At 40.7% G+C, this 26,460-nt stretch overlaps 1 protein-coding gene across 1 annotated transcript in view; it reads left to right on the top strand.

The window, feature by feature from the left end:
• The first annotated feature begins 10,008 nt into the window (after nucleotides 1-10,008).
• kcnh5b (potassium voltage-gated channel, subfamily H (eag-related), member 5b) overlaps nucleotides 10,009-26,460 on the top strand; it is a 103,247-nt gene continuing 86,795 nt past the window's right edge. Inside the window, exons 1-4 of the mRNA XM_076107365.1 lie at nucleotides 10,009-10,081; nucleotides 15,874-15,997; nucleotides 19,679-19,785; nucleotides 21,953-22,081. Of these exons, the coding sequence (XP_075963480.1) occupies nucleotides 10,009-10,081; nucleotides 15,874-15,997; nucleotides 19,679-19,785; nucleotides 21,953-22,081 (433 nt within the window). The remainder of the gene's footprint in view (nucleotides 10,082-15,873; nucleotides 15,998-19,678; nucleotides 19,786-21,952; nucleotides 22,082-26,460) is intronic.

Below are 26,460 nucleotides of genomic sequence, written 5' to 3'. Positions count from 1 at the left end.
CTCCCTCACCACACACTGAATCTTTTTTATTTATGTTCTCCCGCTGTGGTCTCTCAGTCTCCCCCTTAATCCCCATGAAGTCATGAATGTATGTACAGTATATTAATAAAAGCCTCTTAATCTCACAGCGCCGCCGGCTAATCTTTACCATTTTGTGACTCTCGAGAGACGCAGCCAAGAGTTCCATCCACATGAACACTCTGTGAAGTGGAAATGCAGCAGCGCCTGTCGGGATTTACACACACACACACACACACACACACACACACACACACACACACACACACACACACACACACACACACACACACATGATGACTTATAAAGGAACATTTTGTGATGTTAATCAGACACAAAAAGTCATGTTTGTTTCATAATAGCATGAATGAGATAAAAGCTTTATTTATTTATTCATTTATTTATTTCTTGTCGATGAAGACAGAAATGTATCTGATTGTATGAAGCCTCCCACTCGCCGGCCATAAATAATAATGACTACGAGCCCACACACACACACACACACACACACAGAGCTGTAAGTGTGTGTGTGTGTGTGTGTGTGTGTGTGTGTGTGTGTGTGTGTGTGTGTGTGTGTGTGTGTGTGTGTGTGTGTGTGTGTGTGTGTGTGTGTGTGTGTGTGTGAGAGCAGATGTCGCCTTGTTAAACTATCCTGTTGCTGTTGTCTGGTTTCCATTTTATATTAATCTTATTTTATTGAGCTGATTTATTTTTATCAGAGGACGTTCTGGAATTAAATATTCCGATGTACTTAAAGGGTAATACTACAATGAAGAAATACTCTGCAAGTAAAAGTACATAAGTACCAGCATCAAGTTATACCTGATACTGAGTTAGAGAAACAAATGTAATGGAGTAAAATGTACAATACTTTCCTCCAGAATGAAGGAACATAAAATGAAAATAATCACATGAAGTACAAGTACCTTACAAGTGTACTTGACTCATTGGCATCCTTTTAAAAATGTTACTCTGATGTCATTAGAGGACAAAAATGTCGGCATTAAAAACATGAATGTTTTTAATTTCCACAAAATCTTCACAAATCTTTTAACAGCGTTCTTGATCATAACGACCAAATATGAACCCTTTTTAAATGTGTGTTCACATGTTTTTTTTATGAAAACACTAAATTCTTATATATTCTGTATACTTTTCCGCTTGCATTGATTGTACTGCATTGAATCCAACAGTGCAGTGGTCTATAATACAGCAGTGATGCCCCTAGTGGACACCAGGGGAACAGCATGTAATCGTCCCACAGGGCAGACACGAGGAACAACTCTCCTTCCGGTTGAAAAATAGTAAAAACAACCAAGTTTGAAGCTCTCGATAAGTCTGATGCAATAAAATGCATGATTTTATTCAGTAAAGGCAATAAAATGCATGTGGTTTGTCCTTAAAGCTCTGCGTGTTGTAGCTCCACAGTTTATTATTGGAGCTGAGGTTCAACTTCCAAAATGTAAAAGAAAATGTATTAATACAGACCAAATTATTTAAACAATTTAAAATTAAAAAGCCCAAAATGCCCCTTGTAAAGTCCTGTACTTGAATAAATATGCTTAAACTCCACTGAAGGACTATAAACAGTCTAAAGATGTCTTTTTAATAAAGACACGATGTTCTGAGACAGAATCTCTTATTAAATGCATAAATAAATAAAGACTTCTTTACTCTGTGTGACTCAGACTCGCAGGTTTCTTGCTGGTCTAGACTCTCGAGGATGATTCAGATTTCATCAGTGTGATATTATTATTATTATTATTGTGTGATATTAGATTATTATTGTGAGAGGAGGTGAACACATGTAAAGAGACAATAAGTCTCACACATTTATGAACCAGAAACATTAAACAGAGAAGTCATGGTTTTATTTTGTCTCTGCTTTATTGATTTTTATCTTCAGTTTTGTTTCACTCACTTGCTGCTGTTCAGTCTTTTTATTATATATTAAGTTATCAGTTTGTTGTTTTGGGTGTGAAGCTTCTTCTTCGTAGCTGCAGCGGCTTGTGATTTATGCTGACATGGCAAAAGTATTCTTAGACCGGACTTTGGCGAACTGGGCCGCTGTTAGCTCCGTTCATTTAATTTAATTTAATTTGGACAATCTGGTCTGCGATCATTCGTGCGCATCTTCTGTTCCTTAACTTTTGATCACTAATATACGACAGGAACACTTTTTTTCTTCCTTGTCTCCTTTATTCCTCCCATGTCTTGTTTCCTCATCTCCTCTCTTCTTTGCTCATTTCCTTCTCTTCTCCTTTCCTCTCTGTCTCCTTGTTTCCTCCTCTCCATCTTCTCTTGCTTTTTCTTCTTTTCTCCTCCCCTCGTTTTCTCATCTCGGAGGTTTCCTTCTTTCCTTTCCTGTCCTTGTTTCCTTATCTCAATGTTTCCTCTAATGCTCGTTCCCTCTTCCTATTTTCCTTCTCTCCTCATCTTCTTTCCTTCTGCTCTTCCTTTCCTCTCCTCCTCTTTCCTCTCCCCTTGTTTCCTCCTCTCTTCTTGCCAGAATCATTACACAATCAGCTTTTTTCAGTGCGGTCTGCATCTTCAGATTCTCTTAAATGTTTAATTGGAACGATTTATTTATTACTTCTGTGGAGTTAATTAATCCCAGTAAACGTAGCGGACGCTGTTGGAGCTCAGCTTGTTCATTAGGAAGGAAACTTGGAGGCCAGAAGATGCTGGAAATCCACAGAGGACTCTAAACATCCCTTTTGCCTGTTTCAAGGCAGCACAGCTAAATATTTAACACGACTCAATGCATCGTGCTGCGAAAACAGACTGATCGTGTAAAAAAAAAAGAAAGAAAAAGTGCTTTTAAAAGCCTGATTTCATCCTCCTGGAATAGTCCCATTTTTCTCCCCGCTTTTTGGAAGAACACAAAACCTCTTGACCCATAAATCCAGCAGCTTGTTCACGGACAGATGAACTCGAACGCGACAATGAGGGTGTTTTCACGGTGTTTGTTTAGTTTAATTGTCTGAGTTTTTCTGTCTGCTGGAGATGAACCATGGTTGACTTTTTGTGCCTGTTTTTGCTTTTACGTGATGTTTTCTCATCTTATTTTATGTAATTTAATGCTCTCTTTTTATAACATGTCATTTCATAAATTGTAATGGAAGATTCATCCTCTTGGGAATATGAATATTTTTTTTTTATAGATATCCTGTCCTCTTTCACAATGTACTGAACCAGTTGGACGAGAATAAATTGTGTCCTTATGGTGGCAGTGGAGGAAAGGTCACTAAATAATGAGGATTCATCCTCCAGGAACCATGAATATACAGCACACATGATAGAAATCAAGGCTTTAGTTCTGAGGATATGGGACAGTTGGTCTTTACTGTTCTTCCTGTGGGGACCATGAATACAGATAGAACATAACTTGTCCTGTTCCAGTTAGTCTGATGGTTGCAATATAAAAGTAAAGAAAAATCATAGGATTCATCCAAACGTCTTTGTTTTATTTCTTCGTTCCTCTTTCGTTGTTGCTTTGAGCTTCTTGTTCTATGGCGGCTCGGCTCACCTTGGCCCAGGTGACACCAACTGTACAAGACCAATTATGGTGCAACTATCACCAAAAACCAGCAAATATGGCTCTATTTCATCAAACCAGGCTTCTATTTCCTGCTCCTGAGGTGGTTATTTAACTGCATCCTGTGTCCTTATGCCACTGTGTACCCAAGATTAAGAGGGCGATGATTTACTAAAAGCTTCAGAATCACGGCTCCAAAATAAACCCATTCAAGCTGCCACATTCAGACGGAGGGAAAGGGATTCAGAGAGCGCCACACACTGCAGAAGGAGCATCACGGTTGTAATTAGCAACAACAGCGAGACAAAGTGATCACAGGCGGGTTGATCCCAGACGCCCGTCAACCTGGTGCATAAAAAATACATTTTACATGTGGTTCAAAAAGTAGTCTGCAATTAAAGTGCAGCGGAAGAGGCTTCTGATGCCACACGGCTGTTCATGAGACTCCTCACGGCTGTTCGGGTTTAGGCTGCAGACTGTGACTCAGTGTCCCTGTTTGTTTGTTTGGGAGTTTTCAACCCTGAAGAACAATATCGACTACGACGGCTTGTAGTTTCGTAGAGGGGGTTCTGTGTCTCGTACACCGACATAAAACAAAGAATTTAAAGTTCCACGCTGTGTCTTCTATTGTTCAATTACTCTTCCTGATGTTTAGGTTTTTGCAGTGGTGTTGAGATATTTAGGCACTTATCCTAGAAATAATTTATTTTGCCAATATTTTGAGGGAATTGTAATCGCTCAATGGATTGTTTTTGGAGCGTTTTTTCCCCGCAGCGAACAACTTGGTACGTTGTTGTCGTAGCGGTGGAGCTGTTCAGATACTCAGAGCAGGACTTTGTTAGGTTAAGGAAAAGCTTCATGGTTAGCCTTAAACCAATTATGTAGTTTGGTTTGGGCAACTAAACCACCAACGGTGAGGTTTGGGCAACTAAACAACTACAATAAAACCACAACATGGTGCAAACACCGGTCTTCTGGTTGAAAGTCCTGTTTTTTGGACCTTCCACCAATAGTCGTCTTTTTGATTATTGTATACATCACCTGCTCTGACTCTTGCTTAGTCACATGCATTTAATTTGTGCGCCCACCACGATTAAGGCTCCTAATTGACTTTCCATGAGCCTAACTATTCCAAAAGTAACACCAAAATAATTGCATTGTTTGCATTTCGTAACTTATTTCACGACCTGCCATGATACTGGTCTCCTTTGTAAAGTCTATAAGCCCAACAGAGCAATGTTAATCAGCTCTTTGAGTGTAGATCCTTTTTGTTGATCAATACAGCAATTTAAACTCTCTCTGGTCCATTTGTTTGTAGTGGACGAAACCCGACTGACTTCCCCACCGAATATAATTATTTGTTTTTTACCCAGTTCCAGCCTTTGATGGAGCTAAAACGTTGGTTTGGAGGTTTGGCATTGGCGGACACTTCGACGGTCAGCGCTTTGATATTTGACCCCCATCCCCCCTTATTTTAGGGCCAGTGAGAGACGGGCAGCACTGGTGGAAACTGCACTAAGTAATTCTGAGATCAATAAGGAGGGATGCAGCTATGTCTCCCTCCAGATGTGCAGGCGGAACACTGATTTCCGCTGGTGGTGGTGGTGTGTGTGTGCGTGTGTGTGCGTGTGTGTGTGTGTGTGTGTGTGTGTGTGTGTGTGTGTGTGTGTGTGTGTGTGTGTCGATACCTCTCTTCCCACTTTCCCTCCCCAAATGAGGCGTCTACGTCGCCTTTGATCTCCACCGTGTGGCATTTACTCGTTTCCACTCGATGAGCAGCAGTGCTAGAAATAACTGCTTGGATTCAGAGCTGCAGGAGCTGAACTTCTCTCTTCTAACGGTTTCTGTGCTCGTGAAGACTTTCTGCTCCGTCGATGAGGTGATGATCACGCGTCTCTTTTAGCGTCGTTGCATCCACGAACACATCTGTCGGTGCTCGCCGGCTGGCTGCTCCGAAAAGGCTTGGTGGTCGTGAGCTCTGGCAAACAATGTCCGCCCGCCCGCTGAATGCTGATTGGGCGTAATTGAGGGTTAGTGGTGTGCCGTAATTGGAATGATTACAGTCATCAAATCCCAGTGGAGACTCTCCTCTCTGTCCAGCGCGGCCGGGTTCGACACGCGCAGCAGTTTCGTGGCGAGATGCAAAAAGCACTTTGCTCATGGGATCATAAACACAAGGCTTTTTAATATGTTTTGTCCAGAAAGACTTAGAAAGAGTCCAACAAAACGAGATTAAATTCCTCAATCACCAAAATTACCAGCGCAAGATAATTTACTGTCTTCTCTGTGGAGTTTCTTTGCTTTACAAACACATTCTGTTTTAACCCGTTAAGATCTATAGTTGGGTCTCTCAGAAGCAAAACGACTAAAATAAGAAATTATGATTATTGTGAATGACAGAAGAGCAGAGACGCTACAACGAACACCTTTTGTAGAAAAGATTGACACTTAATCAAAAAAAACAAAGGTTCTCTTATTGTGAGAGTCTGTTCTGAATGAGCCGGATCAGATCAGTGGTGCAGAAAATACAAACACTGACTCATCGTTTTTTCTCAGGCATCAATCCAAACTCAGTGTATGGAAGTTTGTCAATGCCATACATATTAAATGAATATAAAATAATAATTTTGTATACAAAGACTACAAAGACTTTGGCATCCTGTGATCCTCGTTTCACATGAGGAAGGAACAGCGGTCTCCTGGAGTCTTTATACTTCCTCGTTCATTATTTCGTGGATAACATACAACTTTTGTGGGATATTGCAGAACAACGGTGCGTTACTTTTTGTAGTTATTGCTATGAATGCTGGACGAGACCCGCCCGGATTATTCTACAGGAGACATGTTTTTTTTAATTAGGTGGAAAAAAATCTGCACATATATCATTATCAGCAATCTGCTGAAATGATGTGGAAAATACCGTCATATCGTCAAATATACGAACACGGCCTAAATGTTGGTGTTTTATTCTCAAAAAATAGATGTTGGTTTGAGAATAATTTGTCATTCAGGTCCTCCTTCCTTTAATCAATTTAAAACCAACTCCTTTATTGAGTCCTCTCCAATAGCAGTTTTTTGCCATAGGTGAGCCACCGTACGTTTGGTGAAAAAGCGAGTAAGAGACGGCAGCTGTCCGACCTGCACCGTCACATGTGTTTGGTATCCCATGATGCCAGTGGGCCAATTAAAGGCGTCTCGCAGGAGCGTTTTGAACCATGCACGTTCACTGACAACACACACAGGCGCACACAATGATGCAAGCAGAGTTGACAGCATCAGATGGGAGTCAGAGGGTGTTAACAGGTGCAGAAACGTAGATGAGAGATTTGTAAATAAGACTTTGAGACACAGTCCAACATCAGAGTGTCAGCTGCAACAACTAACTGCTGTAGGTTTCATATAATCATGTTTATGTCTCATCTGGTCTCATAGTATTTTAAGTGTTTTGGACTCTTTAGGGGTCAGGAAAACCCTCAAGGTTGCTCGACAAATGAGAGGTCACGAGAGCGTCAACAGAACATAAAAGCTGAAAAATAGCTTTTATTGCTTCATTTTTCAAGGATAAGTTATCATTCTCTCCAAGTCCATCTTAGTACATTGCTCACATGCCGATATGTCCATTGACATACAGCTGTATTCACTCAATCAAGCCACACATCAGCTGGTTTACGACAGCTATGAACCCAAAATAAACAGACAATGCTATGGTTTAATATCAATAAACAGATCAAGATGAAGCCAAAATAACTACATCATGATGCTGTGTCGTAAAAAGTCGGATTGAACTTTTGTTAGGTCTATCTGCACGACGACAAGCAAACTTTTAAAATGCTTGTTTTTCTGGATGAAGCTTGTAATGATCAGTGCGAGGATCACATTGAAGCTGCTCCATCGACCCTTAAAATAAAGTCATCGAGGCATAAGTACAGCAGCAAAGTTATTCAACATATTCACAACGATTCTTAGTATATCTTACAAAAAAGTTAATCCTCATTTTTCGTGCGTTTTTTTTATGGAAGTCCAGGAACCATAGTCTGTATTTAAGAAGTGGACGTAGTCATCGTGACTTCACCCATTGGTTTGTGGACTGCGAAATAATACGATTCCTCAAGTTTGCCATCTTGGATTACAGCCGTCGCCATGTTTTTTTTTTTTTTTTAAGTGACCATGTCTGGACTGGGGAGGAGTGACTTAGAGACGCCGTATATGTCTTTGGTAGAGACCTGTCAATCACCGTGTAGCCCCGCCCTAAAGCATCCCCTGCTGTATGGTCTGTTTGACTCTAAATGGACCATAATGTACTAAATGAACATCATGCTGTATTGAAGAAGACTTGAAACTAGAGATTGAGACCATAAACTCATGTTTACAATGTTTACTGAGGTAATAAATCAAGAGAGAAGTAGAGTCATTTTCTCATAGACTTCTATACAACCAGAGGAGTCGCCCCCTGATGGACACTAGAGAGAATGCAGCTTTAAGACACTTCAGCTTTGGCGTCTCTCAGCAGAACCGGAGGTTGCCGTCTGCCAGGAACACGTGTCAATTTCCACTCATTACATGCGTAAAGTCTTTTCAAAATAAACTTCCGTCTTCACAGGAAACTACTTTTTTAGATTTAGGTAAAGATTGTGGTTTGGGTTAAAATAAATTCGGAAGTGGTGCTACTTAAGTACAAAACTGAGGTCACAACTGAGTCAATTGTTTCACACGGGGATTGAACAACGGTCTCCTGGAGGAAACAAGGTTTTTAGTTTGACCATCTCCTGCTGATCCTTTGTGGGTTTTTGCAGTCTACTTCCGTGTTCGTGATTACATAAGAATTGATTTTGTGGGATACCTACGAATTACAGCGCATTTATTTTCGTAGGTACGAATGCTGGATAAGAAAAGCCTGCAGAATTACACACACAAAAAGGTCACAAGCCAGTGTTTTTCAGTTCTAGTTTGATGTTTATGATCTGCTTAAGTAACACTTTTTAAAGAAACCTGACTCCCTCAATCAGGCCTGTAATGTGCTTTAATGGGCTCCGGTCATTACAGGCTGTTGTAAAAAAGCCAATGCAACTTAAATGCATAAGAGACTATTTAAAGCTACGAATAAGTGCAGCCTCCTTAGTCAATAATGTAGATGCTCTGAGCCTCAGTGAAAGCTTTGAGTCATGATACGTTCAGTAAATAAAAAGGTTGTGGCGTCAGGCGGAACAGACAGACGTGGCGTCCTGCACGGAGCTGCCGTTGCCTCTCCGGTTGGGGCCTTCGGCTCCTTGGGGCCCCGTTAACCCTTCATACAAGCTAATGAGCATTCCTGAGGGACTCCTGTTGTCACTACACACTGCTACTTGTTATTAACCACTTCACGGGTGTTTGGTTTGATTTCTCTGACGTATGACGGTGTATTTCTTAAAGGAATAGTTCGACATTCCGGGATATAAGTTTATTTGCTTTCAAAGAGTTAGATGTAAAGATAGCCTAGCTTAGCATAAAGACTGGAAGCAGGGAGAAACAGCTAGCCTGGCTTTTTTTTAAAGTTCAAAAACCTGCAGAGCTCACGTGAACTTGTTGTAGGTTGGCACAGTGATGACAAGAACTATTGTTCCAATGTTGAAAGTTCCAGCACACGTCTGTAAAAAGCTAACAGTGCTAACAGCGCTAACGGTACAAACTACGACAAACATGCTGACAGAGCTAAAATACAATAATGAACTATATATTTTCACATATTCACTTTTTTTTTTACAATGGTGTGTCATATTCTACTAGTGGTAAAAAAAATACACCGGTCATTTATTTTTATTTTTTTCACAACCTGGCAACCGAGAAGTTGATCTTTATAATGCATCAGTAAATGATCTGTTAACCACTAATGCAGTCATTAGTTAACCCTTCATAATGGGAGACAACAACAATAACAAAAAACTGATATAACTAAAATCATGGGTATTATATATTTTTATAACTGGTCAAATATAACATTTCTCTTTACAATTAACACTTGAAATGATGAAGGCCCTTACCAATGACAAGGTTGTACAAAATGTAAACCGAACTTTTCCTTTTTACTTTAAGATTTCATGAAACTTAAAAAGGAACTAAAACACTGGCAATGAGGACTATCTTAATAATGAATGCGATATATATTAAGCTTTATTTCAAGATACAGATTGAAACAATATCTCAAATAAAAGTGGTGTGTTATTATTTCTGGCCATCAATATTTTGAGGACCGAGCGCGCAGCAGTCATAGGCACGCATGCGTCCTGGCGCTCCGGTCGGGCAGCGGGATGCAGCGCCGCCGCCGTGGCTTCAGTGCGCCCCGAGCAGCCAGAGCGCACGGTTACAATGAGCTTCTCCACCGGTCCGACTGAGAGCCAGCGTCAGTACCGACCTCCGAGCAGCAGACACACCGCCACAGACCCTGACCGACACCAGCTCCGCCCGCCCGCAGCAGGATGCCCGGGGGAAAGAGAGGGCTTGTGGCACCGCAGAACACTTTTCTGGAGAACATCGTCCGCCGATCAAGTGGTGAGTCCGCGCGCGGCCGGAGCGAGGCTTGTTTTGGGGTTTTGTTTCACCAGGACCGGGACACTGCTGGAATACAGTGTGTTTTTTTTATTATACCAATACAACCACGGAGGTTTGGTGGAGGACAAAACCCGCATAATCTCACTTTACAGCTGCATTTATTCTGCAGTGGAGTTTACCGTCTCTCTTATCATTTTAAGTAACGTTATCTAAGTTTCATGTGAAGGGGAATATTTCCACTGGGAGCAACGTGTTTTTCAGTTTTGAGGAAAATCATTTTTTTGTTCATATCGGCAAGATGCTCACCGGGAGTCCCAGTTTACGCACCGTTTTATCCACTAACTCCAATATTCTGCTCGATTTTACGAGATTAAATTATGTCCACAAATCATCATTAGACCAAAACAGCGGCGCTGCTGCACAAACACCACATTTAATTGAAGATTTAAAGTATATATTTGCTAATTAAACACTGAAAGCTGCTCAGCCAATACAACTGGAAACCATCTGATCATTGTTGGAGTCCCCATCTTCCAAATATTATTATTATTTTAGGGAGTTTGAAATGAATAAACTACCAAAATGTGAGCTCCGTCATTATGTAACTAATACTGCGTTTTATGGCTACAAAGTGAAGTGAGCGACCTGCTGGGGTGAATAATAGATATTTGCTCAGTTATTCATCATCTCAATGTGTTCAGCTTTACTCAGCTGCGGTTTTGTTTTTTATCAGGGCTCATGTATTTTTTGCGCTGTAAAGTGCGTCGGATTTGGCACCACCTCTGATTAAATGTATTCCTTTACTTTCCCAGAAAAGACAGCGGAGAATCAGGCGAAGTGAAAGCGGGCTGGATGAGGAGGGCTGCAGCGTTTCTGTTGTTTGTGCCTTCCTGAAGGAGAGACTGTTGTGTCGGATCTCTTGGGGGAGTTTCATCGCTAATTGGAGCGCCAAAGGTCGTAGTTGCTGTCTGTTTATTTATTTTCTGCTTGATAGGCCACACAAGCAGTTAGCTGGAATGATGTGAAGAGACTGTTGTTGGACTTTCAGGCTGTTTGAGATCAGACCAGCAGCCTTTATGTTTGGAGAATCTTGGAGACTATAACTGTAACATGGACCATTTGGATGATATTTACAGGGCGGAACTTCTTGTTTACCTGCTGCTGAACAGGGCTGAAACTAATTATTACTGGTTACTTTATTGAAAAAAATCTAAATTATATCGAAGCTGCAGAAGGAGACAGGATATAAGTGAAAAAACGAAACTTATACTTTAGCTTATATGAGACAGTTTCCAAATATATATATATTAAAAGTGGCAATAAATACTCTTAAGTTAGTTTTTTAGTTGGTATGAATATGATACTTCCCAAAAAACAAGAAAAAAGAAGCTCAGCAATTACTTCTTTTCATTTCAATATATTTTAGCATATTGTTTTGGCAGCAAGTACAACTTTACATAATTTCACTGTTGCAGGCAGATGAACCCGTAAGGGTGCAATAGAATGAGCTGTAAGTCTTAACACTCAGAAATGAGTCGGCATATTTGGACTTCCTGGTCTGAAAGTTACAGTGTTTTCTGAATGTGTTTGTGTTTAGATGTCTGAAATCAGATCTGTGTTTAACACAAGCTGAAGAGATTTGAACGTTTACTTAAATTCTCCTCTGGTGAATTTAGAAGCTTCTACGTGTCTTAAAAAGAGTGTAAATGAGACGACTACACGTCCTCACTAGAACACTATCCTCCTTTAGCTTAGTGGAGGAGACGTGAAGTCATGTGATCGTGGTGGAGTTCCTTTATAGACTAACATGAAGTCATGTGACCGTGGTGGAGTTCCTTTACTTTACTTCCTTACTTTACACTTCAAAAATCATAAAAGTGGAGTTAATTTGTGTAGATTATTTATGTAATAATCCAAAATCAAATGGAAGAATCACATTGGCTGTTTGTGGAGGAAACCAGCGTGATGCTAACTTCCTGTTAGCTACAAAAATACATCATCCCTGCTGCACTCTTTAGCCTAATTATGATTTTAACCACTATTCATCATACTCTACTGTATTACGATTTAAACACAGTGCAGTAATTTAACTTGAAAAGCATTTAAAACAGCTTTTAAAAAGCGTAGCTGTCCGTTTCATGACTTCATCTTCATGTAATTAATGCAAATGTCAATTAGACGGTAAACCACATGATGAATAAATACAAAGAAACCAGCAAAAAAAACTTTCCTCAGTAATTTTCTGTAACAACGTGGTATATTGATCTATTCATGAAATGTGGTCGGGTCAATATTTACTGCAGGTATTGAAGTGTGTTGGTTGACAGTTTGGAGGTTTCTGCAGGCAGCAGCACATTGTCTCTGCATGAATGCACTCGTTGTTTCACTTCGGTCTCTTTTCATTTGAAGTGTGAATTATTGGATCTGAAATTAAAAAGGTCTCATGTCGCCTCCCACCGAATATCCCGACGATTGAATGAGAGCCGTTGATGAGAATGCTGAATGATGTCATCAGAGGGTTTCTTCGGCAGAGAGTTTGATGTTTCGGAGGCTTTGTGCACTTCTGTTGCTGAAGGACTTCAGGGCAGCCCGACTGGTCGAACCTCGGTTCAGCTAAGTAATTGGTTGTGATGAAAGAGCAGAGCAGCAAAGGTCAAGATGATTCTGTTAAGTCTTACTCAGCTCTTTAAAACCAAAAGGTCACACGTGAGGCTGCAGATGATGAATTTAAGTCACTAAAGTTCCTTTTTTTTGTGCTGAATGTTTGGAAAGAGAGACGGAGGACAGATGAGGGTGATATTGTTCTGGACTGTTCTGCGTTAAAAGGTGTGACCCGCTCATGGCTTACCCACAATGCACTGCAGCCTGATTCATTCACAACAAATAAAAAACAAGTTTTATTTGAACAGAATGTTTATGTAAAACAGAAGAGTTTGATTTATGTAAACAACTTGTCTGTTCTTAGAGGAGCAGAGTTTGTCCTTTGAGTGGCGCCAGAGGAAAAGACCGTATTGTAAAAAAGGATAGTTTGGATGTTTAGAAGTGTGGTTGTATGAAGTACTTCTTCACAGTCAGTGTATTACTACATTAGATGGAGTTTGGAGAAACAGACAGGAGAATAGTAATGTACTGCTGTGGACGTATTTTAGACACCTAAAATAATCTATATCAGTTTAAGTGAACGCTACATTTACCTTGATGTCAGACAGACCTTTCTGACGGCGAACTGAAGCCGTTCTCTAGCTCCAGTCCTCGTCTGTGGAAGCACTTTAAGATTTGTCCTCGTTCAAAAAAAGAGGACTTCACTTCCTGTAAACTGCAGTGAAAAAAGTTTTCTTGCGGCACAAAAGAAAGAAACTCGTGGATGGGACATAACATCCAGGTGAAATTCAGTCTGAAAAAATAAACCTGTACAGTTCTCAGGGGAAGATTAGTTTACCAGCCTCTTAGAATAAACTTGCTCTGAAATACCGTCTAACTTGTTCCCTGTATTTATGTGGTTGTTGGAAGGAGTTTGAAAGCCACAGAACCGATTTATTGTTTTATTATGAATCCGATATGCTGCAGTCTGTTATTTAGAGTTTAAATGCTGTTTCACAGGTTTGTTTCCTCCCTCTTGTAAACACATAGTGCACTGTGGGGAAACACTGCACGCTTGTGAGGTTTTTGGGGCATTTGAAGAGCTGTTGCATCCCATCTTTTCATCTCAAAATTCACTGATTCACCAGCCAACTATTATTTATTTTTTTGGAAGAGGAGTTCATGTTGAATGATTTCCTGCCAAAGTTACCTGCAGCTTTGGCAGGTGTTGAAAGACGTTAGCTGCAGTTTTAGCTTATTAATTACAATTTGCATTTACCTTTTTTTATATAGTGCAGGCCACCTTCTAAAGCAGGAGATCGTTTTCTGACCTTTCAAAGAAGCTGCTGGGTCCAGTTTGCTATAAAAAAAGACTTGAACTTTAATGGAAAGAAAAAATATAAGAGAAAATATTTTTAGAAACCAAGCTTTTGGAAATTCTCACCATGTTTCCATGTCTGGTTTTTTTGGGGTGTTTTTGTTGTTGGTGATTTCAAGGACAGCGTCTGAAACTTCACAGTCAGTTTTAATTAGACAGCAGCAGACTGTCAACTCGTGAATGTTTGAGTGTCTTTAAAACGCAGCGAATGGAGAGTTTTTCTGGCTGTCTCTTATTGTATAAAATAGCTAATTTTAGAGGACACTTAGTTTATTTCAGCCTGGATCTTGTTTGAAAGAAAGTTATTGTTTGTCACATAGGCCTACTCAACATCTCTCTACATTGTGCAGTGAAATGTTTTACCTCACTACGTACAAAATATCCACAAAGAAGTCAAGATAATATGTGCAAATACGAGGCTGAATATCAAATATTGAAGAAGCGGGGGCGGGGCTTCATGTATAAGAAGGCGGGGCTTTTAGCAGTTTGTAACAAACATGGCTGACTCTCTGCAGGTGGAGTGGCTGTGTCTCAGAAGAGAGGTGACAGGTGGATTTAAGTAAGTAAAGATGGACCTGGTGGTGTTAAAAAGGTGGCTTTTTTGTTTTTGCCTTTTCGTTGAACAGTATTGATTAGCGTGTTAGCTAACTGCCTTGTGTGGCCACGTAGCTTTTTACGCTAAAATGTCGTCATTTTATGTCTCCATCATGTGTTGGTAGAGGTGATTTTCTTTGATGAGTAGCAAGCGGAGGCCTTTCACCAATAATATTGTAGTATGACACTAAAAACTTGTGGGCAAAGGTTTCAGCTGTTTGTTAGCCAAAAATGTTTTGCTAGCTTTTCCTTTTGTAGGTAAGTGTTGAGTTTGTAGCTGCAGGTAATGAAACACCTGACTTATACCTGCAGCAACATAATGCTGCTAAATGCTAATGTTAGCCTAGCTATGATGCTAACCGGCGCTTTGAACCAGACAGGCCGGGAAAAGAGCGACTCAGCCACGGCAGCTCACGTTTTTGTCCCATAGTACGAAGAGAGGCAGTTTAATGGTTGTATAGAAGTCTATGAGAAAATGACTCCACTTCTCTCTTGATTTATTACCTCAGTAAACATTGTAAACATGAGTTTATGGTCTCAATCTCTAGTTTCAAGTCTTCTTCAATACAATATGATGATCATTTAGTACATTATGGTCCATTTAGAGTCAAACAGTCCATAAAGCAGGGGATGCTTTAGGGCGGGGCTACACAGTGATTGACAGGTCGCTACCAGAGACGTATACGGCGTCTCTACGTCACTCCTCCACAGTCCAAATATGGTCACTTCCTGTTCATTGGTTGCAAAACATGGCGACGGCCATATTCCAAGATGGCAAACTTGAGGCATCATATTATTTCGCAGTCCACAAACCAATGGGTGAAGTCACGATGACTATATGTCCACTTCTTAAATACAGACTATGGTTCCTGGACTTCCGTCGGAAAATGCACAAAAAATGAGGATTAACTTTTTTGTAAGATATACTAAGAATTGTTGTGAATACGTTGAACGTGCATTAGGGCGGGGCTAGCTTGTGATTGACAGGTCACTCCTCCTCAATCCAGATACGTCACTTCATGTTCACTGGCTACAAAAAAAAAACAAATTATACTTCAATACTTTAGCTACATGTTGCTGATATTACTTACATACTTTTACGTTAATAAGGGTTTGAATTCCTCTGCCTACACCATTTTATTAATACAGTCTTCCTCCAGAGGTTGAGAAGCTTTGCAGCCTTTTATCCGTGTTTCATATTTGATGCCGACATCCTCTCTCTGTCCTGTCCGTCCATCAGAAACCAGCTTCCTCCTGGGAAACGCCCAGATCGTGGAGTGGCCTGTAGTTTACAGCAATGACGGATTCTGCAAGCTGTCTGGCTTCCACAGGGCTGAGGTCATGCAGAAGAGCAGCACGTGCAGGTAAAACCCTTTTCTGGTCATATTTTGTATTCATTACTGAACATTTCAGCATCGTAAATGTGCACAATTACTAATGTTTAATGTCGGATCAAAGCTTAATTAGTTACTGTGAGGTAATGGAGTGATAATGACTCTTCAGTCTTGTTTCTTTATTATAATTGCACTCACAGCGTAACTAAATATGCAATCATTTTCATGTGCATCCACGTACTGAATGTAAAGTAAGCATATGTTGTATTTAACCCCTGGGTTTATGCTTTTTTTTAATGGTTTAAATGCTTCATTTAAAGCAGAACTAATAAAAAAACTTTTATTTCCTGCAGCTAGGACTTAAAACCACACCAGAGTAACCAGGTCCTTTTTTTAAAGTGCTCCATTTATCCTGCAGAAATCACTCAATATGTCTATTTTGTGTGTGTGTGTGTGTGTGTGTGTGTGTGTGTGTGTGTGTGTGTGTGTGTGTGTGTGTGTGTGTGTGTGTGTGTGTGTGTGTGTGTGTGTGTGTGTGTGTGTGTGTGTGTGTGTGTGTGTGTGTGTGTGTGTGTGTGTGTGTGTGTGTGTGTGAAGAGATAGAAAATATCACAAAGTAACAATCTTTTGTACCTTCCTGCTTCTGTCCCTCCGTAGTGATAATTGTAAACCGCTTGGCGCTGCTCTGGAGAGCTGTTTACATGATGCTAACTTCGTTTACTGCTGCTATTATATCATGCAGGGAAAGTGTGGCGCTGAGCAGAGTCGCACTGTACCAGAGGGGGAAAAAAAGGCATCTGGCACTTGCTGTAAAAGGGAGAGGGAGAGATGGCTCACTGCTCCGCGAGAGTCGGAAATGAATCCAATTTTGTGCTGCCAGAAGAGCTCAGTCTGCTCGAGGACGGCGTCCTGCCCGCTTGTCAGTCATGACGTTTTTAAAATTTGACTCCAAAGGACGACTCGTCTCCTCTGGCGCCTCTCAGATCTGATGGGGGGGGGGGGGGGCTTGACTATAGCCGGTGGCTTAAAAAGGTTCCGAGCTATAAGTGAGAACAGGGCACTGAGATTTATCCGTCTGACCCCCTGCTGCTCCGGGGCTGAGGACACCGAGACATCGAGGGGACGGAAGAGAACCGGCCCAGTGTCATAAATAGTAGTTAGTGGAATAGTGCAATCTATTGGTCGTGTGTGTTGTTGTTTTTCATTTCACTCAGGACAAAGATATTGCCAATAACGGGTCAATGAGGATTATTATTAGTGGTGGACAGTGACACCAAACTGTTTGTGGTTTTGTTGCCTCAACCTAACTTTAGTCTTTATCGTGATGTCGTCCTGAATAATGATGTTCCGAAGGACACAAAGAAACGGACAATTCGTGTCCCTGTACACAAAACAAATTCCATTTCATGACTATTACAAACTGCCGTGAGACTGTGTTGTACCGGCTGCTGCCAAAGTGACTGAAGACTTGAAGCTTGTTTACATTACAACATAATAAGATAGTAAACTTTATTTATAGCCCTTTCAAAACAAATGTTACAAATTGCTTTAGAAGATAGAAATGGCCGACAAACAACGATAAAAACGATTAAAAATATTTTAAAAGTTATACAACATTGAACAAATAAGCAACATGTGAATAACACAACAAAACAGTGGGCCTCACATAATGACACGAGGGTTACAGAGGGTCACAGGTACTGTAGTGCAAAAGGAAACCCCACAATTTGGGGGTAAGGGTCCTCATGTCGCTCCCTTAATGTCTGCTGGACTGTGGCCATGTTGTATACGTGCATGCGTCTTCACAGTGACTGCTACTCACGTTTTCCTTAAATCTTTGTCAATCGGTTGTTTTTACTCTTTGGGCCTCAAAACAATGTGAGAAGTTATGAAGGAAAAATCTGTCTTTGTTGCAACAACTCAAAACTCACAGATACCTTCTGATGAGGGACTGCTGGTCCTGTTTAGAGGCTGCAGGTGGGAGCAGGTTTTCATTAAAGATGAGCCCCTCTTGCTTGCTTAGTGTCCCAAAATCCCCGGATTTTCTTGAAATTTCAGTTTTTAAATTGAAATGTGGAATAAAACTTTAAGTGCAAGTTGAAGCAGGACGACGTTATCCTTCTAGCTTTATCAGGGGGCTCCCTCACGAGCTTTCCTCAACCCGTGAGCGTCGTAGCTGAAGGATGTTTAAGCTCCTCGTTTCCTCCCTCTGCTGTAAATAAATCAGCAGCGTTAAAGTCTCTTTATTGAATAAAGCATCTGTGCTGCTCTGTCTTTTCTGATTGACTAAACAAACTCCACAATTAAATCACAATGAAAAATCTCCTTTATTTAATTCTAAATTACCCATGTTCACATTAGTTACTTATTTAATTCTAAATTAAATACTAACGGGGGGGGGGGGGGGGGGGGAGAGAGACTGTTAATGAACTTTCATTGCAAATATCTTCTTTCAGACAAATGGAAAGAAAGTATCCAAAATCCACATTTAGCTATTTATTTTACTCTTTTCTCTCTTTGCGTCTGTAGATTTCTCCTAAATTCACCAAAAGTTGCCATTAGATAATGCCTCATTTATCTCAGTGTGAGTGCTGAAGTGGTGAAGTTTCATGGTGATATCTATGAGTTCATGTTGTGACCCTGTTCACCTGTAGAGTCTCTAAATGTCTGTAATGTAACTAAACTACACTTTCACTCCTCTCTGTGTTCTGAAGGTTAACACAGAGGGGTTTGTTCACACATCACTCACAGACTCATTTATACTACATTTATTAATAAAAACATGATGAAAATAGATTTGTTTAAATGTCTGTTGACAGTATTGTCTGATTTGGCATAAAGACAGAAACTACTGCATAGCTGCAACTCAGAGCGGTTTGTTCATATATCGTTCATAGTCTGATTCACACCATATTTTATTACTTAAAACATTGAGAACATTTATTTTTTAAATTTCTGTTACATACATAAATGCAAATGAGCACATATTCAATTAAGACAATTCCTAATTCTATTTTCAAACGTACTAAAACAAAGGTTACTTATCGGGGGAAGATTCTTGGTGATAACCGTTAATTTTTTACTCTATTCACATGTAGTGTCTCCACTTAAAGACCAATACAAGTGGAATAAAGAAATGCATTTTGTATCTGCATTACGTGGAACCCTTGACGTGGGAGGAACTTTTTCTATATTTGCACTTGGAGATCAGATGCGACTGCACTGGATGGGAAGCCGTGTTCTCGAGCTACAAACGCACGGTTACATTAGCAGAAAGAATATCTAATGATGACACCAGTTCAGGCTTTTACAGATGCTCTCTGGTGATAAAAACCCTTTGTGTGTTTGTGATCTACAAGGAGGAAACATACCGTATCTTTTGCTATTCATTTGCGTGTGCGTGTGTGTGTGTGTGTGTGTGTGTGTGTTGGTGCTTGAAGACACTGCGGCTGTTGGAAAAGAAAGTAATAACTCCGACTACATATATTAGCTCAGATTAAAATGTCGTCAGCCCTTTAAGGAAGAAGCGCAGTCTGCACCAATCAGAAACCAATCAATAATCCCTCTCTGTGAGCTGCTGCATCAATTCACTCTATAAAACCCCTTTATGGTAAGATAACAGATCGACGATGGCGTTCCAAACACATGTGATGTACTGTAACACGGGGGAAGTTCAGCTCCGTATTGACCGTCTCTGTTTCCTCGTTCTAGCTTTATGTACGGAGAGCTGACGGACAAGAAGAGCATCGACAAAGTCCGACAGACGTTCGACAACTATGAGTCCAACTGCTTTGAGATCCTGCTGTACAGAAAGAACAGTGAGTGCTCACGTGCTTCGTTTACTTGACACTTGTTAACGCATTTTACTTTACAAAAGATTCACTTGTAAGATTATAAACTACATTTTTAGGAGCATTACAATTCAAGCCAACTTGTCCAAAAGTTATTTTAAGGCGAGACCTGCAGCGAGATGTTGTGCTATTCTTCTTCCATAACACGTCTTCTTTCAGACTAGTGGGAAGAAAACATCCTAAATACACATTCATGTGTTTATTTAACTACTTTGTCTGTTTACGTCTGTAGTTACCATTATATAATGCTTATTTACATATATAACCAGAACATTTCAACAAACTTGTAATATAAAAAAAGAATCATTTTAATGTCAGTAATCAACTGGTGAAGTTTCACGGTGATATCTATTAATTCATTTTTTACCCTATTTACCAAAATGAGTTTGTTCTCAGACTCTGATCCATAAATCTCCACTTCAGCAGCTCTTACATCCACCAAACCTTACACCTCCATTCCTCTCTATATGCTGAAGGTTAACACAGAGGCGTTTGTTCACACATCACTCACAGCAACATTTTATTAGAGTCCGTATGCGACAGGTTGGGAACGAGAATGTGCTGAGAAGAGACATATTTAGCCAAATATCGTTCAAAAAACGTTTGTATTTGCAGTTTCTAAACGACACTTGTACTAACGTCTCTCTTGTATCTAGACTCAGTATCTATAAGTAAGCAAGTTCATTTATGACGTAATGAACTTCATTTATGAATTATTGTTATTTTGAACTTTGCATCTCAAGTTAATTTACATTTTTTGTGTTTTTATGTTCAGATTTTGCCTCATTTATTTATTTTCCTTTCTTCCTCTGGAGAGGACTTTGAGCACCTTGTTCAAACTATATTTATTATTTATGTGTTTAAGTGATTTAAACCACTGCTGATATTACATGTCGGACAATGGATGGATTGAGGTCAGATAAAACCTTTTTATGGGAAAATGATTTAATAAATCCTAATGCAAATGATGTCAGATGAAGTGTAACTTCAACGGGCCGATCGGGTAGAGGAATAGATTCTCCTGTCCGGTGTGAAGGAGCAGCAGTGAGTCTCGGATCAGCAGCGTTGTGGAGGAGCACGATGGACGAAGTGGGCCGACAACAAATAGTCCTAAATGTTCCCGTCTCCCAAGAGTGATCGCCTACGAGTGCAAAATGCGAGGCGGAGGAGGGAGGAACGGCAAAGAAAAAAATTGAAAAGATCGATATTTAAACTTCTCAAATTTGCTGACAAATCAGGAGAACGAGGGTGGAAATATAAATGAGACTTGTATCCACAGAACTTGGGCTCTCTTGAAAGTGTGTGTGAGGAGGTAATAAAGTCACAGAAAACCTCAGCGGGTTCGAGGTTCTTGTGTGCAGAAAGAACGGCGAGTTCCCTCAAAGAGATGACCTGAACGGTGGGTTTAGAAACGATCAACAGTCGTGTTCATCATGAAGATTAGTGGCTTCATCAGGTGACATCGTTGTGCAGTAAGGACAGAACTCAACGACTCATTGTTCATTATGTTCTCAAAAGGTCAACTCACAGTTAATTAAACAGGATTCTTGATGAATGAATCCTGAAGCAGTGTCCCAATTCCAAAACGGCACAGTAACCCTCAGCAGAGTCTGAGTTTGCAGTGTGCTCATGCAGGGAAAGCGACAAATAAAATGGACTCAAAAATGCTAGATTTCTGATTCTGCTGACAATGGATTCTTTTGTTAATCAATGCACAGGACATGGAGGAGCTTCTATTGGCAGAATAATTCAAACTGATTGCAGGTCGTGGTCGGATTGCTTCAGGAAAGTTTCAGAAAATGTTTTTTTTACCGCCTGCTTGTTCCAAATATTTCTCCAAAAAAAAAGATACAGTTTGGGTTACTTTTAAACAACAATGTCAAATGTTTTGTATCATAAAATCTTTGTTTTGGCAAAATAAATATACAAAAATGTAAATTCTTAAAATGTTCTTTCTTCTCCAGTGAAAAATAGTCTATGTATGGAAATGTATGTTCTTACAGTTGTTTTCCGAATATACGCCGTGTTTCTACAGTAGCCCAGAACGGACAAACTAAACACTGGCTCTAGTTTCGCCATTTTGTGTCTTTTATTAGGAGGATACACAGCTAAGATTTCTCTGATTTCTCCGCAGGAAGTCCAGTGTGGTTCTACATGCAAGTGGCTCCCATCAGGAACGAGAACGACAAGGTGGTTCTGTTCCTCTGCACCTTTAAGGACATCACTCTCTTCAAGCAGCCTATTGAAGACGAAACCACCAAAGGTGAGTGTTTCCCTGCTTTGATTTAACAACAAACTCTCTCTCTGTTAACATTTTATTGTTGGTGCACGTCTGTTTTCATTATTGGATAATTCACAGTATAATTTAAAAAGGAGAGCGACGTGTAGAGAATGATGTTCGCCCAGACGTCTTTTGAAAAGCCTGATGTTCAGAGAACATGATGTGCAGCTCAGTGTACCGAGCCACCGGAGAAGATGATGTTTCATTATTCAGGACAGTAAAGAGTTAGAGGAGAGACGGGGATGACGTGTGACATTTTCAGAGTGGAAACCAAATCAGTACAAGGCCAGACGCCCCAGCAATGTAATTCTGATTGGACATATCATTAAGTTTCTTCATCTTCCTCCCAACATGTTTGTGTTTTACTGAAATATCTCAACAACTAAGCGGATGGATTGCCGTGAAATTTGGTGCAGAAATTCATGTTCCCTTCAAGATGATTTGGAGAAACTTTGGTAATCCTCTGACTCATCTTCATCACTGTGTCAAAAATATGAATCTGCCCCAAAACTTTACCTGCAGAATTCCCATCAGCCTCCGCTGTACTTTGTGTTAACTGCTAACCAGCAAATATTAGCACGCTAACACGCTAAACTAAGATGGTGAACACTACACCTGTTAAACATCAGCATGTTAGCATTGTCCTTGTGAACATGCTAACATATAGCACAGCTGTGTTCTGTATCATTTTTCTTTTTCTTCCCTTCTGCTATCTTCACTCTCCTCCTTGTCCTCTTCCCTTTCATAGTCTTCTTCATCTTCTCTTTTGTTTCACTAGTTGTTCTCCTCCTTCCTCCTCCTTCCTTCCTCTTCGGTTCTTTGTCTCCCACTGAGAAGTCTCAGAACATTTCTGCTCGCTGCAAATCGTAGTTCTGTATTTCATCCCAAGCTGCGGCTGGATGTAAAAAGAGCGAGTCGAGTCTTATTTCTCTTGCGATGCGACAGCGTCTCATCTGTCAGGTTGTGTTTGAGGAGGTTGGGACGCTGTCAGGAATCACGGGAGATGTGGGTGGCGGTGTTGTCCTCTGTGCCCTGACTGATGCACAGTGTCAGCTTCCTGCCCTGGGAGTCGTCCTCAGCGCCACTGAGCGGGCGTGTTTGCCCTTTGACAAGGATCCCTCACCCTTCCCCCCTTTTTAATGTACACACACACACACACACACACACACACACACATGTATGTAAACACTCGTGCACACATGCAGCGAGTTACGGAGACCTGCAGAGAGTTGTCGTGTGATTTGTTTATTCACTCATCATGTGCTCAGTGACATGTGAATAACGTGGGTTGAACATGCAATTCGAGCTTGACTGGAACTAATATTGTCACATCAGTGCCGTGACGTCTTTGCCAGTTAGCTTCTGCTGATCATGTGACAAACTTCAGATTCAGTTCTCTAATCATCTGTAATTTGAAAGAAAACAAAGAAAACACTAGAGGTCTGCTGGTTCAGAGAACATTGTAAACATGAGTTTATGGTCTCAATCTCTAGTTTCAAGTCTTCTTCAATACAGCATGATGTTCATTTAGTACATTATGGTCCATTTAGAGTCAAACAGACCATAAAGCAGGGGATGCTTTAGGGCGGGGCTACACAGTGATTGACAGGTCGACACCAGAGACTTATACGGCGTCTCTACCAGAGACGTATACGGCGTCTCTACGTCACTCCTCCTCAGTCCAGATATGGTCACTTCCTGTTCACTGGTTGCATGAAAGCAGAGGGCGACCACCAAAATGCTGAACTCAAGGCTTCTAAACCGTAGTCCGCAAACCTAACGAGGACTTTGTCCACTCTTTATGAATAGTCTGTAGTTCAGAGCCACAGTAACATTACAAAAGCCACTCAAATAACTTTAAATGTCTTGCAAATTCACCTACATAAGCCTTCTCTTTGTGGTCCGTTTAAAAGGTCAACTGTTCCCAGTGTGGCTTTTGATTCCTTTAGTGTGAGATGCTCAGACATTTGGAAATGGAACCGTGTTGGAAATGAAAAGTTTACTGCACTATTAAACAGATGGCCTTTTATCGTAGTCGTATCCTCGGTAATGGAGAGTCCTCTTAAAACTCACGTTGGCAACAAGGCTGCACTTTGCCGTTGGGGGTTTGACTGATGTGCTGGCAGCCAGACTGTAAACGCCACGTGTATCTCGGTACAGTACGGCTTGTTGGAGGCCACGGTGAGTCACAGAGCGGCCAGCTGGGGTGGGGGGGGGGGGGAGGCCGTTTTGTCAGGAGGGGAGAGGGCGTTCGCAGCTGAGCTCGCTCGCGCCGCAGACCCGAAAACTTTGCTCTCAGCTTCGTCTCTGGCTGCTCCGGCGGCCTCGGCTTGTTAATCGGGAGAAGAGTTTTTGTTCACAAATCAATAATGAAGTCTTCAGAAGATTCAAAGTTGTCTTTTTACGTTTATTCTCTTGCAAGAGGGAAGAAAGCACAACATACGTATTCAGTAGACTGTGTGAATGCTTCAAAATATGTAACACACGGGCTCCTTTATTTATACAGCAACAAGTTAGGTTCAAAGTTCAGCACCCACGAGGGCTCGTCTGCTGCATCCAGCTGACTTTTCACAGCTTCGATACATTCAAGGTAACACGAGGTGTTTTCAGTTCTGATTACCGCTTATTCTGCACTTTCTTTACTCTATGTTGGAACAAGTTGTTCTGCCACTCTGAAAGTAGTTTTGCTACTTTTTCAGTAGCCACTTTTCCTTAATAGATGACACGTAAGTTTTCGAGTTCACTGCGAGTTCACATCGAGGACACGAAGTTCAAATACATGTTTTTACCATTACACCACTGGCTGTTGTTATTACAGCAGAGCAGGTACAATAAATAGTCAGCATCATCGGTGAAAGAGAGCAGTAAGAAGAGAAAGAAGAGCAAAACTAAACAGGTGGCAGAATGAAAAAAGCCTAAAATTAACATTTTATTATTTAAAAAAAAAAATTCTAATGAATTTTTATCGCCCAAAATCACCAATTTCCCTCACAGGGCTTTACAATCTGTACAGCATACGACATCCTCTGTCCCAGGAACCCTCGCATCGGAAAAGGAACACCCCCCCCAGCCTCGGGCGAGACTTCATTACAGGATGAAGAGTGACGAGAACACCGGCGCTTCAGGCGTTAGAAACATTCTAGCAGATGAAATCTCTGACTTTACTTGTTGTAGTCATGTTGTTCAAAGCCCTTAATATTCACCTTAAAATGACTGAAAGGTGTTTTACACTACATGGATATTTTACATTCTTGCTATATAATTGTTTGCCAATAAAGAGTTGAATTTATGAAAACAACAATCTGCTTAATAACGATGTGTACATTTCTTATTGTAACAATATTAGCAGGACATAATCTGGTTATCTTCAATTGTGGCTGATAACACTGAAATAAACATAATTGGCAGATTATATTATTATCTCGTATTGTCAGCTAAACGAAACATGCTGAACCGAGCATGTTTTTGCATGCTGTCTTAATGCATCCGGACCTCAGAGGTGTTGTGGAGTTAATTCCACCAAACGTCTGTGCCCATGTGATAATCTCACCGACATACTGAACTCTTTACTCCCACTCTTCTTTAACATCCAAACCTGAATAGTAAGCACAAAACCAAACACTACATGTTAAAGATGGATGTTGAATGATAGTTGTTGCAGTGCACGTGTGCTGATCATGTGTCTGTCTGTCGTTGGAGGACAAACCGCTCTGTGAGTTCAGTGCGAGTCGTCCTCGTCTGTGCAACTCGCTGATCAAAATCTCATTGGAGAATTCCCTTTGGTGGTGCGTGCAGCGGTTCTGCTCCCCTGTTATTTTTAGCCCACTTTCATTGTGCTCCAGTCTGAGAAGTCGAGCATTCTTGAGGGGGAACCGCAGCATTACTATTATGTGTGTGTGTGTGTGTGTGTGTGTGTGTGTGTGTGTGTGTGTGTGTGTGTGTGTGTGTGTGTGTGTGTGTGTGTGTGTGTGTGTGTGTGTGTGTGTGTGTGTGTGTGTGTGTGTGTGTGTGTGTGTGTGTGTGTGTGTGTGTGTGTGGTGGGAGCCTGTCGCTAAGTATTTATTTTTTCTCAAACACATTAGGGTGTGGTGCTCTATAATGCATGCACACAATACAGTGAATTATGCAACCTCTGCTACTGTACAGGCGGTGTAGAAAAAGCACTTCAGACCTTTTTGCTTTATTAAATGGAGTCATACCATGATAGGAAAACTACGGTGGCTGCAAATAAAAGTCCGTTTTGCTTCAGTGAAAGTAAACAAGACTCAGCAGTTAGCATGTGTGACTTTAAAGTGAACGGCACAGCTTTATTATATTAATTAATAAAGAAAATATTTTATAAGCACATCAAAAGGTTTTAC

The sequence above is a fragment of the Anarhichas minor genome, unplaced genomic scaffold (assembly GCF_050575085.1).
Source record: "Anarhichas minor isolate MPS153535 unplaced genomic scaffold, ASM5057508v1 ptg000038l, whole genome shotgun sequence".
Taxonomy (NCBI): domain Eukaryota; kingdom Metazoa; phylum Chordata; class Actinopteri; order Perciformes; family Anarhichadidae; genus Anarhichas; species Anarhichas minor.
The sequence above is the reverse complement of the archived record's forward strand: the minus strand, read 5'-3'. Positions and strand labels throughout refer to the sequence as shown.